This window comes from Telopea speciosissima, chromosome 6 (assembly GCF_018873765.1).
Source record: "Telopea speciosissima isolate NSW1024214 ecotype Mountain lineage chromosome 6, Tspe_v1, whole genome shotgun sequence".
NCBI classification, from domain to species: Eukaryota; Viridiplantae; Streptophyta; class Magnoliopsida; order Proteales; family Proteaceae; genus Telopea; species Telopea speciosissima.
In genome coordinates this window covers 54,246,230-54,259,941 of record NC_057921.1, presented here as the reverse complement: position 1 = coordinate 54,259,941, position 13,712 = coordinate 54,246,230, and the positions used below count along the sequence as shown (strand labels likewise).

The 13,712-nt window shown below is 37.9% G+C and overlaps 2 protein-coding genes across 2 annotated transcripts; both read left to right on the top strand.

Annotated features, from left to right (window-relative positions):
- The first annotated feature begins 4,565 nt into the window (after positions 1-4,565).
- On the top strand, positions 4,566-5,111 carry LOC122665932 (putative invertase inhibitor). Its single transcript, XM_043862059.1, has one exon. The coding sequence runs from the start codon at positions 4,566-4,568 to the stop codon at positions 5,109-5,111; it is 546 nt and encodes a 181-aa protein (XP_043717994.1).
- Positions 5,112-7,363: 2,252 nt separating this feature from the next.
- On the top strand, positions 7,364-12,696 carry LOC122665931 (putative invertase inhibitor). The gene is made up of 2 exons (XM_043862058.1): positions 7,364-7,685; positions 12,180-12,696. The coding sequence occupies exons 1-2, from the start codon at positions 7,364-7,366 to the stop codon at positions 12,677-12,679; spliced, it is 822 nt and encodes a 273-aa protein (XP_043717993.1). The 3' UTR covers positions 12,680-12,696.
- Positions 12,697-13,712: the final 1,016 nt, after the last annotated feature.

Below are 13,712 nucleotides of genomic sequence, written 5' to 3'. Positions count from 1 at the left end.
AATCTATCTGAGAATGCATAACAAACACAATCTTAATCTAGTGAAATTTCATGATGTATACAAAATAAATGTTTTAATGATTTTAAGAATTTTTTTGAGGGGTCTTTGATTTTAGTTTAAATATTCCTAGTAAAACCATATAGAAGGAGAGGGAAAAGGAACGCTAACCTATCACTGGGCATGGTGTGTACCTGCGCCCAGACACAGCCCAACGCAAAAAGATCGACGCACCCCCTAGAAAGGTAGAAGGGACCAGGGGTGCGCTGGTCTTGTCACGCTGGGCTATGTCTGGACGCAGGTACACACCGAGGCACAACACTGGTTAACGTTTTTTCTCCTACAGAATTTCAAATTAAAATCTTATTTTCTTTCATAATAGCCATAACTTTGCCTGAATAATGTTCCAATTATAAGTTTCTATTTCTACCAAAAGTGATAATTGGAAAACAAACAAAGCATATATAGAAAATTTTATATGGCTAAAAATAAAGAAAAACATTGCCAAACCATAACATTGAATGAAATGAAAACAAATTTCGATCTTCTCTTGTAAGGAGTGATGGAAAATTTTCATATTATTATTATTATTTTTTTTTGGATAACAAATTTTCATTGTTTTTTTTTTTTTTTTGGGTAGAATAAATTTTCATTGTTAAGATACAGCTAAACAAAGTAAAAAAGACGTAACAAAGTAATTGTTACCAAATATTCATCCTCATGTTCGTCGTGGTAGTGGGAAAATTATCCTCTCCAATTCCTTAAAGTGTGGCAGTGTGGCAGTGCTACATGGAGATGTCGACATCTGGTTGCCGCATCCAACCATCTATATCAATGAGATCGGACCATTGGATGCGACAACTGTCAGGTGTCAACATCGCCACCTAGCACTGTCGCACTGCCACACTTTAGGAATTGGAGAGGATAATAATCCTATGGTAGTGATGGTACATTAGTAATAAAAAGGGCCACGTCATTTGGATCTCAAGATAAACTTTTCTTGATGACACACGTTGCAAATTAGATAGGGCCATTTTTATGTTTCAATGCCCACACGTCGATTTTTAGCAAGGATGTTCACCAAGTGGCAAGATAAAAAAACATTGAAAAATCTAAACAAACAAGAAGAAAGAGAAAAAAAAAAAAAAGAAGAAGAAGAAGAAGAGAAAGAGAGCACGGTTTATGGCCTTTGCCTCTTAGCACTATGATTGGCTAAGTTCCCTCTGCCTTTAGGTGTAGATGAACTAATGGTGTTTGCTATTGAAGGTTCTGGTTTATATTCTGGATTGCTTAATTTTAATAGATATATTTAGTTGGAAAATTTTGTTTTTGTGATTCATTATTTTTCATTCAAGCAATGGTATTCTGTTCTTATGTGGTTGTACAGATGATGGATTATAGCTGAACGAACTAAGCGTGCCAAGCCCTATAAGCGAAGGACAATAGTACTCGTCAAGATAGTCCATACCTAGGAAGAACCCTATATTCTGTGGTATTATTAGGCCTGTGGTTATAATAAACCGAAGCATGCAACCGAATTGAATAGCAACCCATTGGGGATTCGAAGCCTAAAGATAGTCTTCTCCCGTATTTGCATATCGTTGTTAGCTTAGATTCGTTTCTTTTGTTTGTAGTTTTAAAAATCAGATTTAATGCAATTTAATTTTCATCACTTTCATCTTATCATCTCATTTAGTCTTCTAGTTCCCCATAGATCAACCCCTTATTTGCTACTTGCTAGATTAATTAAGGATTTTATTTTTGACTAGTTAACGACACGATCAAATTTTGGCAGACTACTAAAGCGCGCATGAAAATAGATGGATGACTAAAAAGTACAAGAATGCATGAAAATTCATGGGTAGGCATTTCATTGAATTTGAGTTCAGAATTTGACACATGGCTTATCTAAGATGTCCGACTAATCCAATGCTCAATTGGTTCACTAAAATCAATTTCCACATGGCTCAAAATGGTACACAGTCCTTAGATGCTTATCATGATGGACTATCTAAACGAACTTTTGCCTAATAAAACTAACTGAAAAAAGAATGTTGCATGGTCGCATGCAACCTGCTCCCAGACACAGCCCCCTGAAATAATCGCCTCACCTCTTATAAAATGAAAAATCCTCCCAATCAAGGCCACTGCACGCTCCCATTGGCCCTTGTGCTAGTGCAGGAGCCACACAACCTGGCGGTGACCCCTTGCCCTAAAAGTATAGTTAAATAAAGATACGGCGAATTATTATTGTCACAAAGATCCGTTATTTTTCTAATTTCATAAAGAATCTATTCTGCAACATGGACAGATGATATATTCATTTTGACCATCGAATAAAGAGGACATGGTCTAGATTAGCCACGTCTCAAACTCCAAAGTTTAATTAGGAAAAATGATGCCCCCCCCCCTCTTTGTATTGGCACACCCCTTGTAGGTCCATGCATGCATGTGTACTAGTACTCTAAACATTATTGTACACTCCCACTTCTGAGTGGATAAGGACGATTTAGATTAAAAAATAGAATAAAATAAGGAAAAAAGAACTCTACTTAGTCTTGTAGGTAGTGTATATTCCACGCAACCAACCTGTGAATCATTGGATTAGAATCAAGTGATAATGACCTTTGATGCAATTTAGGCAATAAAAAATACTCAATTTAGTTAAATAAGATTTTGAATATTGCTTGAATAACGGTTGTGCAGGTTAAAGGTTGCGTTAATAAAGGTTTACCATAAATAAAACAAGGGACAATTAAGGCATATCTCACTCCAATATTCTCTCACTCTCTCTCTCTCTTCTCCACGTTCCTTTCTTTGTTTTGAGTATTTTTTTGCAAGGAATCCTTATCATTTCAATATTCTCTCCTTCCTATCATTTATTTTCTAGCAAATGTGAGTTGGTTTTATGCCAATTTTTTCAAATTCTCCAAATATACCCTGTCATTGATATATCTCTCTGATCATGATAAAACTGTTATAAAACATTAGAACAGAAATAATGAGTCTCTCTCTACCAGGAAAAAACAAAACATTCTTTCTTGGGAAAGCTTGAGACAATCCCAATGCTAATATAGTTACAGAACTAATGGGCTACTACACATTCTTATCATTCTCAATTGTTCAATATATAGTGGGTCTGGTACAGTGGAACCTCAAAAAATGAAAAATCTTCTCGATTGTAAGAAATACATAAAACCATCCATCCAGTAAATATGTGCCTGTAAAATTCTCTACTTTCTATTGCTTTTATTTTTTATTTTTACCAAATATTTCTAGTAAAATTCAACATTATTTTCTTATTCTACTTGGTTGTGTGAGGTTGTTGAGAATAAAGGTAAGGATTTACTCACCTTCAACTCTCATTTAGTTTGTGGACTCACCTAGAGAGAGAGAGAGAGAGAGAGAGAGAGAGAGAGAGTCAATCTGCCTTTATTGTTTTTGATAAATGGAGTAAGAATCGGGAGAGTGATCATAAGGATTTATTGCTAAAACAAGGAAAGATACGTGGAGAAGAGGGAGAGAGAGAGAGAGAGAGAGTGAGAGAACATTGGACTGAGATATGCCTTAATTGTCCCTTCTTTTATTTATGGTAAACCTTTATTAACACAATCTTTAACAAGCACAACCATTATTCAAGCAATATTTAATATCTTATTTAATTAAATTGAGTATTTTTTATTGCTTAAATTGCATCAAAGGTCATTATCACTTGATTCTAATCCAATGATTCATAGGTTGGTTGCGTAGAATATACACTACTCACGCAACCAAGTAGAGTTCTTTTTCCCATAAAATAAACATAGGTGGCTCACATTTATCTTGTGGGTCGTATGATCTCTACACAAGTGTTTGGACCAATTGCGGAGTACGTCTGGATATCTACCCAGGGGTAGAGGCATCATTTCATGGTGCTCTGTTATAGGGCATAGGAAAAATCACCAAGTAAAGATCTTTTTTCCTATTTAGAAATACCACCTTCTATTGTTATATGGATGACTACTACCCGATTAGATAAAATCAAAGAATAAGATCAAAGTTATAATTCTACCCAAAAAAGAGCTTAATTTGTTAAAGCAAATCGTATTGTATGAAAATTGGAAAGTGGATATTTTAAGAAATACTTCCTGTAATCTCTTCTTTCCTAAAATATGTTTCAATTTGGATCCTTTACTGCCGAGCTACCCGGCAGTACCGTGTTGCCTAGACACAATGAGGCGTGCAATGATCGCTTTACCCCTGCCCGAGTGGGGGTAAGGCAGTCATTGCACGCCTCAGTGTGTTTGGGCAGCACAGTCCTACCGGGTAGCTCGGCAATAGAGGATATGGATCCTTGGGTCAATGTTCACTTTCTTCCATAAATAACTCAGTTTCTTAATGGGGTTCAATATAATTTGGGCCAAACTAAGTAATATAATTTTGTATCAATCAATTTAAATTACATTTATTTCTTACTAAAATCATGCTGTTGTCTTGTGGGATCCGCTTGTTTCATACTTTAGTAGTATAAATAGCCAACCTATTTTTATTTTTTTTTATAAAAAAGGTATAGAGAACTTGAAACAAACATGATGAGGTATTCTGTGTCTTTCTTCTTTCTTGTCATTCTATTTCTCGCAGTAGTTGATGCTGATATCCTCAATGAAACATGTCAAAAAGCTGCTCAGGACGACAAGAATTTGCACTATGACTTCTGTGTGGCGGCCCTTGGAGAAGATCCCAAGAGCCACAGTGCAGATCTCCAAGGACTAGGGATCATCTCACTGGAGTTAATCAAAGACAATGCTACAAAAATTGGTTCACGCATTGGTGAGCTCTTGAATGATGGAAAAATTAGTCCGGATGTTAAAGAAAGGTTAAAGGATTGTCAAGATCTTTACTCCGATGTGAAATCTGATGTAAATGATGCAATTGATGCCTTCAAATCTAAGGATTACATCAAAGCTAATCTCGAAGTGAGTTCGGCGTCGGATGCATCTACAACTTGTGAAGATGGGTTCACAGAGAAGCCTGGTTTGAAATCACCTTTGTCCATAGAGAATGATAATTTCTTCCAGTTATCTGTAATTGCACTGTCAATTACCAAATTTCTCCATGAAACTTCCTTGGTTTAAACCCTATTTCAATGTGATCTTTAGTTATGCTGTTGGTTCTTGTTTTAATTTTACATAGTAAATAATTGAGTTTCTTAGTTATCGAGTTTTCTTTCACTCACGGTAAAGATGGAATCCCCTCACCATGGCCATGGGTATCGTATGGCCATTGGTATCATAGGATTGGCATGGAAAGGGATAGTTTCGACCCTCTAACAATAGAGGCTGATCACATAATCACATCACCACTAGATATGGGTGAAGGCAATTCCAATTCAACCAGGATCAGTCAAATTTGGCCTGAACTCTAGAAATCAAGTACGAATCAGCCGGAATTGAAATCCTATTCTGATTCAATCAGAATCTCCGATCTCTATTCCTCAAATCATGATGTGTAGATTTGATCTACTAAACGCACAATGTGACAATATTATTCAATGAATTGAAAGATTTTGCCTCAAGATTATTTGCATACATGGTGTTTTCTTTTTCTTGGAGTTGGGGGAGTTGAAATATAGTAACATGGGGATGTGAAAAATATGGTATAAGATATTGGACAATTGTAAATTTGACTTCATTTTTTTTTTTTTTTGGTCATAAATTAGTTGGACATGGATTTTGAATTACAAGTTTCGAGAAACCATGGAATAGAAGTGGGCCTAACTCCAAACATCAAGAACCAAACCCTCTTGACAAAGGAATTAGCCATGTTGATTTCCTCCCTTGAAATAAAAACGAAAATACATGTTTTCAAATTAGATGTTAAATTAGTTGTAAAAGCCATATCCGTTGGGACATTAGTTATAGAGAGTCTTTGTAAAACTGCAACATTTGACATAACCGATTGAAGAAACACACTGCCACAAAGAAACACACTGGTCACTTGTAACCCTAGAAGTGTAACTACTTCTTATAGGGATTGATGAGTCCCATGATGATCCTTAAGTGCATGAAATGGATGAAATTGAAGTAACTTATTCTAGCTAGTAGATGCTAAAACTAATAAGATGTAACTGTTGGGCAATTGTGAAGTTACTGAAATTAAGGCATGTAACTATTGGTCAAATATGGAGGTTGATGAGCATTACCCATTGTAGCCGTTGTAGAGAATGTGATGGTGTAACTGTTGGTCGCATGTTGAACATTTAAATGTGTAACCGTTTGAATAGAGTTATAATCATTTAATGCAAAAGACCAGCTACTTGAAGGCATTGTAACAGTGCACCGCTGGCTGAGCCACTCTGTTGACAACCAATATTCATGGTACCGGCAGAAAAATCATGACAATTTTAGTTGAGCATAAGATTCTACCAATATTTTAATTGATTGGTTTGAAATTTTTGGAAATGCTTACCTTTTATTTTTAAGATTCTACAAATAATTTGTGCATAAATTAAAACGAATAAATTGAGGTAATTGAAAATTTCAGCATATGTAGGAAACTTCAATGAAAAATAATTAAAAAAAAAAAGAGAAAATAATTCTGTAATAATCTGGGAGCTCCATGCCTGTAGGGTGTTGCGACAGATTATTGAACACCTCAAACTGGAATGGGTCAGGATTAAAATGGGAAGTAGTTTTCTGCACGGGAGTGTGGCCTACGCCAGCACTCCCATGTGTCTATCTCTCTCCTCCTTAAAACAAGGGGCTAAAGATGTCTTTTCACATGGGGAGGAGAGAGAGACTCATGGGAGTGCTTGCGTAGGCCACACTCCCACACAGAAATCTTTTTCCCAAAAAAAAAAAAGGTTTTTCAAGGCAGTTTTGGTACAGCTACTGCTGCGTAGAGTCATTGGTGTCAAGAATGATGGTGGCTAACATGTGTTTCTTCAACTTCACTATTTCCAACTGGCTTATCGCCATCAACCGGTTATGGCACTAAATGCTCATAACTCATTTAGAGCAGTTACACATTTAAATTCCAATCAAACCATGCATGCAACCAGTTATTTCGGTTTCAATATTCGGATTCCAAATTGACACCCTTAATTGAGAAACCCCCCCCCCAATTTTTTCACCTCATCGCAAGCATGAGTCGACCTACCTTCTCTTCCGATCGCCTTCTCCTCCCTTTCTTTCTTCTTCTTCTTCTTCTCTTCCCCTGCAATGGTAATTCACAAACTTTGATTCAGAAAGTTTGCAAAAAGGCCTCAAAGAACAACAAAAACCTGACCTACAACTTCTGCGTGACAGCCCTCCAAACAGACCCTAACAGCAAACATGCAAGCTTTGAAGGACTTGGGTTTATAGCACTGAAGCTATCCAAAACCAACATGACTGGCTTGAAATCTTATGCTATGAACATGGTCAATTCCAAGCAGTTCGATGATTCAAAGGTGAAGGAAGCCTTGAAGGATTGTGTCAATTTCTACTCACATGGGATTGACTCAGTAATGGTAGCAATAATGGCTTACAGGGTTAAGGATTATAGAACATCAAATGTACAGATGAGTGCAGCATTTGATTCAGCTTTTGATTGTGAAGATGGGTTTAATGAGAGAAAAGGTTTAGTTTTCCCTCTGAAGAAGCTGAATCAGATTATGATTTATGTCAATGAATTGCCTCTGTATTTTACCTATGTGCTTAGTAATGGAGGTTAATTAATAAGCCAAGTAATTAATGATGTAGATTAGTGACTTTTATTATGTATTTTCTTTCTCTTGGGGGTTGCCGAGTTGGGGAGTTGAAACATAGTAACATGTGGATGTGAAAAATATGGTATAGGTTATTGGACTCTTTTAATTTGACTCCATTTGTTTTGGCATAACTTTAGTTGGAAAATATCTATTTGTTTTTAAATATGTAAAAATTTAATGGGAAAATTGCTTGGGTTTTTTTTTTTTTGTTTTTTTTTGGATTTTTAGGTACCGGCCCTTTGTTGCCTAACATAGTAATTCACGAGGAATGTCATGCAATTTTATTCATATAACATGTATTTGAAAACCCAAGCTCTATCAACATCCGATTTCATTTTAGAAACCTTCACCTCTCCTTGAGCATTTCATGTCGAAACCATTAAAGCATTATTCCAGGTTAATGCATCGTTGTCCTCAAATTCATTCCTTACCGCGAATTCGTCTTCGTCTTTGCCTTCGCCTTCGCATGGACGATTTCTAATAGTCATGGTGATTTACTTACAGGAAAGAGATAAACAAATACTCGCGAGGAGGAGAAACATTTTTATGAATAATTTAATCATAAAAACTTCACTCATAAAAATTTAAGATAAAAAGGTATCTATGGGGGAGTGTACCACTCACACCTAGACACAGTGGGGGCCGAAATGATTGCCCACCTCTATGAAAGGCGGAAACCCCGCCTCCCGTGATGCTTCTATTGGCACTTTCATTGGCCCTTGCACGTGCGCAGGGGCCACACTCCAAATTACAAGATTCAACACTTTTGTGTTTTCATTTACAAAACTAACCACTCTATGTTTCAGTTAACAAAAAACACACAATTTTTGGGTTTGAGTTTACAAAACTAGATAAAATAGTGATTATCCTTAAAAAATGCATATTGTTTGACCATTTTACCCCTGACTTCATCCACCCTACCTTTTCAAATCACCATGTCCACAATCCCTGCAACCCCCGACCCCCACCCCTGTGAGCAACCCCAGCCCCGGTACCCACTCTGCTCCAATCGTCCCTACCCCTACAAACCCGCCCAACCGACCCTCCCCATTACATGCACAGCCCTACCCTTCCTTGAAACCCCGCCTGAAACCCTTTAGCCCCAGTCTTGCAATCGCCTCGTGGCTCCTCCTAATGATTTTCCCTTTTGTAGATTACTCAAAATCCATCTTGCAAATCGTTACCAATCGCTGCAACTCTTATGCGCAGGGGAGTATTGGTGGGGTTTCAGGATGCAAATCATTCCCAGAATTACTTAACAGCTTCTCCAAACCCAATGCTCTTTCTACTGATTATGTTTTTTTTTTCTTGAGATTCCCTATTGAATCCGATTCTAAATTCTAGATATGCAGAAACAGCCTGTGTCCAGTACTCCAGCATCTGTGACGCAATTTCTCTTTAAGGGGGATTTTTTTGGGAGGTATTTCTTGTTGAATTTGACACTCGATGCGGATTTGCAGAGACCTGGTCCCATTATCCCACAGGGTTTGTCTTTAAGCAGAAAAAATTCCCTTGTATCAAGCACCTATCTCTGCACGTCCGCAGCAACCCAACAGAAGGGCGGCAAAGGAAAACCACAAAAGAAAAAACATTGATTTAATATAATCTTCTTCAACAAAAAGAGAAAAAGAAAGGGAGGGTTTAGGGGAGGTGCAGAGATGATGTATCTAAGAAATTGGTCACCTCCAAGCCTCGAGGTATAAATAAATTTTTGAGACTATGGTGGACAAAGAAGAAAAGAGGAATGAAAATAGAGTGGAAATAATTTCAGATTTTACAACTCCACTAGTGAAAGTGGTAAACGGATTTTTGATGTTTTCAAGGCGTTTTCAGTGGTTGCAAGAGAAGTGACCATTGGCAGGGGACGATGCTCGTAGGAGGGTTCGCAAGGGGTGCAGCGGCGGTAGTTTTTAGTGAGGAAGATGGTCAAGAGAAGGAAGGGCTTAGGTGGGGTCTCGGGTTGCAGAGAAGGTTTGCAGTTCCGGAGGTCAGGCGGAGGAGGTGGGGTGGTGAGGTGCGGTGCAAGTATGGCGAGGGTGAGGACGACGGCGGGGTTTGGGGAGAGGGAGCAGGAGAGGGAGGGAGAGGTGGTGATGGTAGTGATGGTGGCGGTAGTGGTGGCGGTAGTGATGGTGGTGGTGGTGGTGGTGGGTACGTGATTGACAGAATTAAGGGTAAAATGGTAAAAAAAAATACATGATTGAAGAAAACTTAAATTAAACCCAAACTAAAAACTATGTACTTGTCAGTAAAACAATGAGTGGTTAATTTTATAACATAAACCTAATTGTGGCTAATCACGTAGTTTTCCCTTTTTAATATCTTAGAACACCGTTTGTTGCCTTGGATGAATTACATAACCCTATATATAGGTCTTACAACCATATGGTAGGGGACTGTAGAATTCAAAATAGAGAGGCAATGTAGCCACAACACAAGCAAGAGCATCAATAGGGGTGGGATTTTTTGCATTTACAGCGGCGGAGTAGTCACGTTGCCTTTCTTTATGTCTGACCTAGCTAGTGACCATGCTGCCAAATAAAGATCTTTTTTCCTTTAAAATATTTTATAAAATTATATTAAATAATTTTACCATGTAAAATAAATTGCAAAAGTTTGTAAATGGCTATGGAATGAGATATACAAATTTTAAATATGGGTTTATGATAGATGGATTGTTGAGTTGAATTCTAGAAATTCTTTCCTATTTGTTTTGAGGGGAGTATGGAATGAGAAAACTTGAAAAATGGGTCCCACATATTGATGGGATGAAAAACAAGAAATGGAAAATGAAAAGAAAATCAGACTTTTCCATTCTCATGAACAATGCAAATGTTTGATTGACTCCATATCGTGAGGGAGAGAGAGTATTTTGGACATGGTTTTAGGTATTGGTTTGGTGTCAGGTGTATCAATCGATCTATATCGATATTGGTTCATATCGTATCGATCTGTATCGGTCATATTGGACGAATATGTATCGGTATTGGTCTATATATTCAAACAGTATCGATTCATATCGTCCATATTGATACCGATATCGATTCCAATATGATATGTATCGATCTGATAACGATACCTAAAACCATGATGTGGAGCATGTAAAGTATGTAGCTTTTTCCATTCCATGAACAATACAAAAGTTTCACGACTTTGGTGGGACTTCGAAAGGGGCGGAATGGATGAAATCTCATCAGACAAGAAAAAGTGGTTGTTTGTCGCATTTTCACCTCACTTAACTAAACATCTCAACATCCCATGGGAACATAGTTTAAAGTATCAGATCGAGATTGGCCTTAGCCGACACTGTTCCACTATCGTTCCAGATCACCCTGAATCGGTTCAAATCCAACAAACTAATTCTCCCGGGCTCGTATACGACCCCACAATACACACAACCCGGGAGATACTGGGGCCCCCAAGTTCAGTAGGGAGTTTTCTTTCAGGCGGGTGGCCCCAAGGGGGAAGACGGAGTTGAACTCAGGACCTTCAGCTTCCTTAGGCCTTGTCCCTTGCCAACTGTGTTGCCACTTGGGGTTAGATCCAACGGAATTACCTTTGCTTTATAATAAAAAATCAATGGGTAAATTACACATCACCCCTTGGTTTTCAAACGAAACTCAATTCATCCCCTGGTTTTTTAAAATACTCAAATCACCTCCTGTATTAGACCCCAATATGATAAATTAGTCCTTACCGTTAGTTTTATGCTCTTAAGTGATGATGTGAGCCAGTTAAATAAATTTAAATCCCTGAACTACCCTTGACATTTAAACATAGATTTTGAAGGATAGTATTGTAAATTTAATTATAATATTTTAATACAAGGGTAAAATAGTCCTTTCAGACCAATAACTAACTGCAGACTAACACCGTTACTGTAGAAGAGAACGGATGAATATTTTCAAAAACCAAGGTTGATATCAAATCGGTCTCGGCCGATGCCAATCCGATCCCAAGATTACAAACCATGCATGGGAATGGAAAAGTATAACTTCTCAATTTCTTAAATTCCACCCCACCAAAATCCCTTTAAATACACCCTGATCCAGCCTCAACAAGCAAAGGCCTTATTGAGAGGGACACACACATGCGAAAAAGTGGAGAGGGAGGGAAGGAGTTGGGCTCACGTTCACGTAAGTGAACGAACGTGAGCCCAACTTAGAGGGAAGGGCTGTATATGGGTTTTGCTACTCACATAATTAAAATACACTGGCCCACCTACTAACCTCTTTATAAGTAACTAACTCTTGTTATAGGAAACCCTAGATGAGCTTTTAAGCTAAACAAGGGCTTAATTGTTTTTTAATCAATCTCCAATCTCTATTAAGAAGACATTATCACACCTCCAATACTCAACAACTAACACTCAAGACACAAATGACAACCTTCCTTTCTTTCTCCCTTTACCTATTCTTCTTCTTACTCTCTCTTTCCTTCTTCAATAGCACAGCCACCGGAGGCGGCGGCGATTTCAAGGGAACTTGCCGGAAATGCGCAAAGGGTGATCCAAACATAAGCTATGACTTCTGTGTGACCTCTCTCCAAGCAGTTCCCAAGAGCCATAATTCCACCCTCAAAGAACTTGGTCTCATTGCAATGAAGCTAACAAAAACCAATGCTTCCTCCACCAAATCCTTCATCAAGAATCTCTTGAAGAACAAGAAGATCAATCCACACGATAAGCTTGCGTTGCAGGATTGCATAGAAGTCTATTCAGAAGCCATTGATTTGCTAAAAGAAGCCATGAATGACTTCAAAGATAAACAATATTCTGAAGCTAATATCAAATTGAGCTCAGCCATGGATTCATCAACAACTTGTGAACAAGGGTTCAATGAGAAGAAGAAAGGTAAAATGTCTCCATTAACCAAGGAAAACAGAAATTTGTTCCAATTGGCTGCCATTTCTTTGTCCATCATCAATATGGTTGGAGGAAAAAGTTACTATTAATTAACCCTTCTAAGTTATCATTTTTAGATGCTTAATTAATTAATTATTGCTAATTCAATATGATTTGTCTTTGTTTTTCTTCTGTTTAACATCTTGTAAATCTCTATATAGAACAAGGAAACCCTAAGAAATTAATTAAGAATAGAATAATTAGTTAGCACAGACAAAGGTTGCAGGATTTGAAGAGTAAGTAGTGCATGATCAGATCACTCAATTTGTATTTGCAGATAAATGATGCATGTCAATGGATCGGGTTTGGTATTTTGGACCAGGAAAAATCCTGTATCAGGACCCGAATCCTCAAGTTGGCCTATTTCCGAATCAAATATATGGCCCATTTCTACCTAGAAATCAATTTTGTTTTTGTATAGATTTGTAACTTGTAAGTCACCAAAGAAAACAAAAAAAAGGGAAAAAGGGGGTTTGTTTGTTACTGCTTATATTCACCACCATCTTGCAAATGATCTTATAGAAAAACCACTAATAGAGGGTGGGAAAAAGCAAATACAACATTGAGTGTGTTTTTTTTCTTTATGTGGGGAGGGTTCCCTACGCCCTTAGTGTGGGGAAATCTCCTACGCTAGACAAATGACGGCACAGAGAATTGCATCATCTGCACAAGCCCATAGGTCAAGGGGAGAGAGAAAATAATTAAAATAGGGAGAAAGAACGTTATCCAGTCGCACTAGACATGCCGCCCTTGCGCCCGGGTCGCTAAATGACTGCCACACTCTTGGTCATTTATGGGGTTCCAAGGGGTGCAACAGTCATTTCACGTGCCCTATGTCGGGGTGTAGGGGCGGAGTGCGTAGCGCAACAGGGTGGCGTTCTCTTTCCCTTAAAAAAACTCATGTGAGGACATATGGTCCATTTGCTTTGTGAGAAATTTTTTCTCCTACATAAGTTGGCAAAAGTAAATAAAAAGATAGAGGGGCATGCAGCTACTTGCTTTCGAAAGCCAACGGTATGCACCAATCACATGGTCAGCATAGGAGGGTAAAGAGATCTTTTCCAAAGAGGGGAGGAGAGAGGA